Source organism: Bombus pascuorum, chromosome 9 (genome assembly GCF_905332965.1).
Source record: "Bombus pascuorum chromosome 9, iyBomPasc1.1, whole genome shotgun sequence".
Classification (NCBI taxonomy): domain Eukaryota; kingdom Metazoa; phylum Arthropoda; class Insecta; order Hymenoptera; family Apidae; genus Bombus; species Bombus pascuorum.
This window is the reverse complement of record NC_083496.1, coordinates 3,833,096-3,842,295: the sequence shown is the minus strand read 5'-3', so window position 1 is coordinate 3,842,295 and position 9,200 is coordinate 3,833,096. Positions and strand designations below refer to the sequence as shown.

The 9,200-nt window shown below is 40.3% G+C and overlaps 1 protein-coding gene across 7 annotated transcripts in view; it reads left to right on the top strand.

Annotated features, from left to right (window-relative positions):
* The window catches only part of LOC132910947 (lachesin-like), a 279,347-nt gene that overhangs the window by 196,992 nt on the left and 73,155 nt on the right, over positions 1–9,200 (top strand). For all 7 annotated transcript variants that reach the window (XM_060967163.1, XM_060967160.1, XM_060967159.1 and 4 more), the window contains one exon: positions 3,205–3,311. In XM_060967163.1, the coding sequence (XP_060823146.1) occupies positions 3,205–3,311 (107 nt within the window). The remainder of the gene's footprint in view (positions 1–3,204; positions 3,312–9,200) is intronic.

Below are 9,200 nucleotides of genomic sequence, written 5' to 3'. Positions count from 1 at the left end.
GTATGAACGTTGAGTTGAAAAAATATCAGTTGACAGTGGGCAGCACGGTGACGATTAAAGCTACAACTTAGCGGTGCGAAAACGAAATGATACAAACGGGTTGCGAAAAATGACGAAAATAAGGACGGTTAGGATGAAAAATTGATAAGATAAGAATATCGATAAGTGAGTATTCTCTAAATCGATCTTTTTCGAGAATTACTTTAGGCACAGAACGTTCGTAACGCACACGCGTTACACGATTTATGTAATTTTCAGAGCAGAGTCGTATCAAGGTATAAATTCTTTTTGCTTTTTTCTTTATAAGCGATTCCGAAACAGTATACGAAACGATAATTAGAATCAGAAGCTCGTTCTTCTAATCAAATAACCGGAAATTCTTTAGGAGACTGCTATACCGGTTGGTACAGATTTGAAAACCTCGAACAACTAACGATCGTTTAGAAGATGCGGAAGAAGCAAGGCCGCGTTGGTAATCTCGCAACATCGAACAGCGACGCTATGATTAATTCTTCTCATTAATCACGGACCGATCCATCATCATGGTATCTGCGACGTTATTCTTTGACGCCGCTCGAAACGTTGCGAAATCAATCATAATCGGAGTTTAAGAGGATGCGGCGACTTCGTAAAGTCTCTCGAAGAGTCTTCCTGCACGGATTTATCATGCTGGTATAATCCATATGTATGGGTAAACGCGTTGTCACGTAACTGATTAACAAAGTATCGCATGAACATGATTTTCTAGCATAAACTAGTTCATAAACTTCATAAATAACTTCTTACGATATCTTAATAACTGAAGCCGAGTGTTTAATCGACCATTCGCGGAGAGAATCGCGAGGAATAGGATCGCGAGAAAACACGTCAACGGAAGTCGTAAATTCCCGTTACGATTAAATAATCGACGCCACGAACCGATCGATCCCCTTATTTCTGTTAAGATAATAGCGGTGGTTCAATTGAGTTTACACAGAATTAACACGTATAAATTAACCTTTATTCCAACAACTTTACATAGAAACTAGTTACGCTTATGCATATGTACAAGTTAAGTAAGTGATTGATCTAAAGGTAGAAAAGATGTGTTGACTATTCTAACGATGAAGTTCAGTGACGATGCTGTGTCGGAGGAAAGCTAGCGATGGATGTGTCTAGCACACGGGACCATCGGTTTTGTTGACGACAATTTTGGTTAGAAAAGTGAGCGCAGTAGACATTGCTTCCGAGTGGATAATAAGAAGGTCGGTGGACTAGGAAGGGTCTTAGAAAGTTGCCAGTAGGAAGCATCGTACGTGAAAAGAACTAACTTCCCGTAGTAAACGATAAATGTAAAGGACACTTGAAATAAAAGATGCTTGTTTGATCTGAAGGACCTTAACTATGAAAATGCCAAGATTTATGGTGGGTCCTTAAGACTATCGAGGGTACGCAGTAAGTATGTGTAGACATCTGGATGTCATTTTGCCCGAGATGTATGGCCTGGTTTAGAGAGTCGGCCGACGTAACACCGAGGGTGGTACATGTTGCTCGTTAATAGTGAGTTATACCTAGATTCTGTAGTGGTACACGAGTAGAGGACAATTCAAATCATGTTGTTGTTTCGTCTCGGAGTATCAAGATCGTTAGGATACAAGTAATGTAAGAATAACAAAATAACATCACCGCTACGCACAACCGTCGAACGAAGACGAATTTGAATTTTCCGGACTCACCCCCGATCAGTATAAATAAATCGACGCAACCGAAAGGAGTTTAGTATCTACGAGTGTCTTTCTGTATCAACGAGCTATCTAAGTGTTATCACGATTTAACTACCGAGTTATCGACGAGTATCTAGCGAGCATTTATTTAGTATTAATTAGCAATTTTACTTTGCTATTTATATTCTGTACGAGCTACTCAGCGAATATCTGTATATCTATTTATTATTTTTAAATATATTCGACGGTTACGACAACAAGCAATAACATCTAATAAATCTCACGGTCAAATATCCTATACACCAGTCCTCTACAATTCCATTTTTATTCATAATACTAGACTTAATTTTATATATACATCATTTAATAGAAATATTGGACGACCAATCGTTTTTAAATATATTCGACGGTTACGACAACAAGCAATAACATCTAATAAATCTCACGGTCAAATATCCTATATACCAGTCCTTTACAATTCCATTTTTATTCATAATACTAGACTTAATTTTATATATATATCATTTAATAGAAATATTGGACGACCAATCGTTTTTAAATATATTCGACGGTTACGACAACAAGCAATAACATCTAATAAATCTCACGGTCAAACATCTTATACACCAGTCCTCTACAATTCCATTTTTATTCATAATACTAGACTTAATTTTATATATACATCATTTAATAGAAATATTGGACGACCAATCGTTTTATCCTACCTAATCTAATACCTCATATATAATATGCCATGTAAGATGTGACTTTATAAGAACGTTCGTAGGTTACTCATTATAATCGCAAAAGTCATGAGAGTCACATAGCGTAACGATTACATAGGCAGAGTAAACGTTCAGTTGTAAAATAATTGACGGATTTTACGATACATAAGATATCAGCAAACGAGATAATTTATCACGACGTTACAATTTCCAGTTGGAGACTCGCTTTCTTCTGTATACGCTTCCGATAAATGCAGCTTCGAGATAGAATCGACGGTTTCCTCTTCCACTCGAACGATCAACCAACTGCCCTCTTGCTTCACCCTTGACCAATTCTGAAACTTTCCCAACGGATTTCTTGACTGGTATGACTCGCGGTGACCCGCTTCCTCTTCCTCTTCCTCTTCCTCTTCCTTTTCGTCTTCTTTGGAAACTTGTTTCTCACCTACCATGCGTTTTTATCTCGACCGACATCGTATGTAACTGTATCGAAAAACATCCTCTGACCTGTCATTTCGACAAGGTCGATAGTTTATCGATAATCGATAGTTAATCGATAATTCACGATCTAAAACGAACCACGTCGATGAATATTAAAAGCGAATAACGTAATAGCTAATAAATACCGTTTCGTCGCGTTATTATAAAAAGCAAGATGAATATTCTCGATGATTGTATCGGACGATAAATTTACCCATGTCGAGCGTCTCCTTGAAACATCAAATAATTAACACGAGGAAGAAACTAGCGATTAATGGAATTTTCTATCTGTGCAGCTCTCTCCGATCGACCAATGTTTGCCGAGCCAATACCGAACGTCACGGTGCCATTGGGGAGAGACGTCAGCTTACCCTGTGTCGTTGAAAACCTCGGTAATTATAAGGTAATTAAATCGAAGAATCAATGCCATATCGTTTTATGCAGTTTTTAAGTTTCGCTAATATATGTACACGTAACTCTCTCTCTCTCTCTTTTTCTCTCTTTTTCTCTCTATGCGCTGTCGAAAAGCTTCTTGTCCCGAAGCTCCCTTTACAATTGCAAGAGAACTCGATTCGATTCAACAAGTTCTAACTAAAATTTCTTACGTTTCCTTTCAGCCGTTCGTTGTGATCAAACTTTCGGAGATAACGCGTTAAGTACGTAAATTTACGTGTTTGAATTATGAAGGTATTTTGCGAAGAACCAGATTCAACGAGGTTGAAACGAGGTTTTTCTAATTGGTCGGACGAGAGAGCGAGGTACGACGAAAAGTTAAAAATGACGCAACGGGATGATTCACACACACAGTCACAATCTCGGTTTGCACTATCGAATTTTCTCTGAAAGCTATCTCGCGAGAAGTGCGCGGTTGAAGCAGGACCTGGCGCTTACGTAAGCGCACGTCCATAGCTCCATTATTACGCAATATCGCGTGTAAATAATAAACGCCGCCGCAGACGTTGTAACGTCGCCGCGTTCTAAAATATTTACGCTATCTGCTCCCGATATATCGATTCCCTGGGCCGTCCCTCCAAGGCAAAATATTCGCTGCTGCTGGCGAAACGTTTTGTCACGGTGTGCACGCTCGAAATACTTTTGTTGCGACGATTTTAAATGGAACGACGCGCACGGAGGAGCCCGTTGAACCGAACTAGAGCTCTAGGTGTCGCCCACTACAACGTGAATACCGTTTTCAAAAACCGAATAAACACGTGTCACCGTGCAGAATAGCTGGTTTTCAAAGGATGCGAATGATGCTCCTTTCGATGAACAACTTCCGTCTTCTCGCTTGTCCTCTGCAATTCGATTAGCATAATCGAACGTATTCGCAGTAACTGACGAAACTGTTTTGCGTTGTCTGGACGAATAAAGTTTTGTAACGGCACACGAACGTTGAAAAAGTTGAAACGGAAAATTCAAATTTGAGAGACACCGATATTACCGTGCCTTTGAATAGTAACGTGGTTTTGGTTTACAAAGTCTAGAGGCAAATGATCTCCGAACAGATTGTTATTGCCGTTTCTTGTAATCTTCAGTCAGAGCTACATAAACAGGAAGATTAACTTTTTGTGTTCACGTTCGTTGGTATAAATGTATGAACGTGCTCCCTGTGACGGAGTATTATTATCCTTTCTTCGATCGGCATAGTAACATTGATCGAACGACGATTACAACTGGCATACGTTATCTCTATATTTGTACTTATACTGATTTTAATACGTCAGACTATTGCGAATTCATCCACTCGTTACATTATTAAATACACCTACACGTTTGATCCATGTCAATTTCATTCAGATTAATCGAATTATCATGTTCGTACAAGACAAACCTTGTGGCCGGTTTGGTGCACAGTTGGTTTGAGTTTATTCGTGATGCATCTTTCCAAGCGTTCTTAGAAATAATACTTTTCAGCATACTTTTCGCCATTATACTCGACTCATTCCGACTGCCAAGCTATCAACTGTATAGTGATCTTTAACGACAGAAAAAGAGGCTAAGAGACAATTCATTTAGCTTGTAATTAGTTTCCTTTCCTTTGAAGAATCCAACAAGTTCGAGAGACTCGACATGAAACAGATACCGAATGAAAAATATAATCTAAAGAGGAGTCGTCGTTAAAGAACCAATATCAGTAAGAACGAAAGTAGAAATAGCATTACGTTACCTAGCAATCGCCGTTCCTTTCAAGTTACGGAACAGTAGAAAAAGAAGATTAAGAATAAACAGAAAGGGAAATGAGAACGAGAATGGCCGTTCATTTCCTCGGAAACGATCGTTTAAACATCTCTGCTATTATCGCGCGTGTAAAACCACGCCGGAGCAAGATCGCCACGATAATTCATCCGTTGGTCGGCACGCGTAGCCATCGATTAAGGTTATAGAACAGCGAGAAAAGAAAAATAAAAGGAAAAAGATCGGGTGGTATAGTAATAAAGAAGATCGAAGAAAAAAGAAAGGACGAGAGATAGAGAGAGAAAGAAAGAAAACAATGAAAAAGAATTACGAGAAACGTTTGCACTGGTACACACGATCGCTCATTAGGATAATATTGGTGGAGCGCGTAACGCGCGTTCCATATTACTCTAGCATTTACCAGTTTCGCGGTCGTAAATCATTAAACGAGGAGAAAGAACAAAAGACGTGGCCTGGTTGAAAGGAAACGGCGAGCAAACGGAAATGTAACGCGGCTTGCGCGCTTCTCTCGTTCGTCCCTTCGGTTTATTCGCTGTCTTTCCTTATCCTCTCTGACGTTCAATTATGTACTTGCACTGCATCGGAAGATCTCGGAGTTATTAGCATTACCGCGATTCCGACGAATGCTTCCTCTCCCGTTGGTTGGCGTGTCGGTAATTTCCATCGGTTCTTTTCTGCCGTGGACCGCAATCTCCACGATCCAGGGGCGGATTCTTCGGCGTTATCTCAGACCAGCTCGATGCCTCCCACCGACCAGCATCGGAGGACCGCTGTTATGCAACCGCCTCCGCCACTGCGCCTCGCCGCCGCTATTGGAAACGCATCAGTTGTCCCGTGGAGGAGCTAGATGTTGGTAACTACGAGGCCAGCCTACGGCAACATCGACATTACACGCGAACAAACATATCGGCCAGCGGAACCAGCGACCATCCACGAGACGGATCGAGAGGAACCAGCTCTACCGTAGGCTGAAAAACTGGCGAATAAATCGCGGGACCTTTGTCGAGAATAGTGCCCTCTTTATATTCTGTCCATGGAGGAGAGATTATGGAAAATTCTCCTGTGTGTGTGTATATATATATATATATATATATAGAGAGAGAGAGAGATAGTAGATGTATATAGATGGGTGTTTTATAGCGTATATAGGTACGATAGAGACGTTAAGATTGGAAAATTCTAGGGAGAAATATTTTCAGTAGGGCGTTCGAAGAGTCGGGATTTCGAAATCGCAACGCGCAATCTGTTTGGTTTTTAAATGCAGAAAATGAGAAGCGCAGACGGTTCGGCGACTGGCGCCGTCGCGTTGGTTCGAATTAAATTTTGAAACAGGTAGAGCATGGCGCGACGGCGGTAAATATTTCGCCAGCCAAGTTTTAAGGGGTCGATGCGATTTTTATTTACGTTTAATTTGATTTCGTGCCAGGCGGATTTTCTCATTACGTTTCACTGAATTCAACAAAATTTGAAAAGTGGTAGAATTGTATATCATGGTTAATTTACCCTCGCTACTACGTACTATCTTACGATATCGTAGCAAGTTTTCTGCGTCCTGCAATTTTTTATTCTTTGACTATTTTATTTAGCGATCTCTCCACGATTCAAATATATATATAGGCTACCATAAAATATAGGGGGCGGGGGTGCTATTCATAGGGTCGGTTCTAGAGATCAAAGCGATAAAAAAGGTTCGTGTAAAAAGTCATCGTTGGAGACTTATCTTTGAACTTACAAACAATTTCATTTTACGCTAGCATTATACCGGCTAATCTTTCTCTTTATCTTGCCTGCGCTTCGTATTTATCACTCTTAAGGTCCATGAAACGAAACAACTGACAGGATAGACGTAAATGTTAATCATTTCCTCTGTATATTTTGTTCAAACAGAATTATTTTCACTTACGAAATGTCTTAAAATAGCGATTTCTCGATAATCTTGGTGTACGTTCATAACCTTCGAATCCTCTGGAGTGGTTTCGAAACGATGCCCGATTTGCGCTGCCCGCGTAACGTAAGATAACGAAATTTCTCGCTAAATTCAGAGTTTACGATACAACGGCGATTGCGATCTCTTTCTTGTAAAATAGAGAACGCCGGGAAGGCAGATGGGAAACGATACGCCCGACCGTGGCACGAGGAAGTCGCAAGAGCGATAGTCTCGGCCACGATCCCGTTATCACGAAGAATTTCGCGCAATTACGTGGCCAAGAGATGATTGAGCACCGCTGCGAGGTAGATGGGAGCGGCACGTGTTCCGGGCCGAAACTTGCGCCGCATCGCCGTCTGCATGTCTTCCACGCACGTGCACGTGACTGCACGCGGAAACCCCGCAGAAGACATTGCCGGTCGATTGAAGGCGCTTATTAGTCCGAGCCAATTACGAACGCAAGTTCCTGAACGACAACGTGCCGTGCCCGGAAAATTGCCACTCTCGCGCTCGTCCTCTTTCCAACCGGATTCCAAAGGGATTCGAATCCTTCCTTTGTTCGATCCCTTTCAAGGAATCCAACGCAACCGATGGAAATTTGATTTTCAACCGGCGAAGGGGCAATTTGCGGTAAAGGGAGAGTTGGGCTCTGAATTTAAAGAATTTCGGTGACAAAGGACACGTATAAGGTTAATTTAATAAGCGAACATCGTGAATGATCTGACGGATACGTACAAGATTCTTCGTATAAATAGATACATTTTCTACGTAGATGTAGTCAGTGGAAAGTAAATACCGTGATACGCGAAATCTCTGTATCGCCATTGATTGGTATTGGATAGATACATATTTCGTATATATTTCGATGGACGTGAGATCGATGAAAAAGTACGCAGAGGGAAAAGAGGAGATCGGGAAAGAAGAAAACTCGAGAGAGGATTAGGAGAAGGGAGGAAGGAAGGAAGGGAAACGTGAGTGGATTAAAGGAAATGAAAGGAATAATAATTATTCGTCTTTACATCCTTTTCGAGATAAATGTATATCTACGTTTGCGTCAAAGGAGAGCGAGTAATTATAAATATTATCTATATTAATTAAATTGAATTCAATTATTCGTGTATAATTTCATGCAAGAATTAATACTGCATAGATTAAAGTCACTGTATATCCTTCAAATACGTTACAACTTTTAGGACCTTAAATTCTACAGGGTAAAATAACAATTTTCTCGGATTCAATCGAGATAGTATTAAATGGCGAAAGATTTCGAGGTGGTGGAACGTGAGCGGAAATGCAAATTAATATATATCCAGTACCTATCCATTGAACATCATCCTGGTTGAGAGAAAGGATCTTAGAAAAATCAGATATTACAGCGAAAGTACCTTGGAAGTATAAACGGGAATTAAAGGAACGATGGACGGTGAATGGTTAATAAGCACGGCGATGATAATTCATTATACGTAACTCCGGTAACGGGACGAAAGTGTGCGAATTCTTAGAGAAAGTCGGGAAACAACGAACGTTGCAAAGCCGGTAGAAGAATTTTAATAATTCGGTTGATCCATTTTTATGAAAGAAGAGACGAGCGTTACTATGCGGCGACAGTAAACTGTAAGCTCATCCGCGTTTACAGCTTCGACCATTATACCGGAGAAACATAAAGATGTTCGCAGCCCTCTACGTTCTAAGAATAAAAATTGAGGCCTTTTCAGTCGATTCCACCCGCGATCAGAACCGATAACTTCACGGAGAAAGACGTTCCCCCCGACGATCGGTGTCATTTTCCTTTTCCTTAAGAAACCATAAATGGACATGTTACCACATGAAGGTTGGTAGGTCGATAAATGTCCCACACCGTACGATCGTTCCTCTACTCTTTCAAGAATCTTCGGATCTTTTCTATACTTATATAAATTATGTATTTTCTGTAGAAATAAAGAAAAAAAAAAGAAAAAATGAAATTCGCCTGGCACGTTTGCAAAATAATTGTTATATTTTCGTGGAATATAAAACAGAGATCTATTACACGTTTTAAACGGCGAATACTTCATTTCGATTATTTTACAGATTTTGTGATATTACGCTGGTTCTATAAACTTGCAGAGATTAAAATTTGTTCATAGGTGCATGAGAATCCGCAGCCTAGTTATTGAGCGATCAAAACAA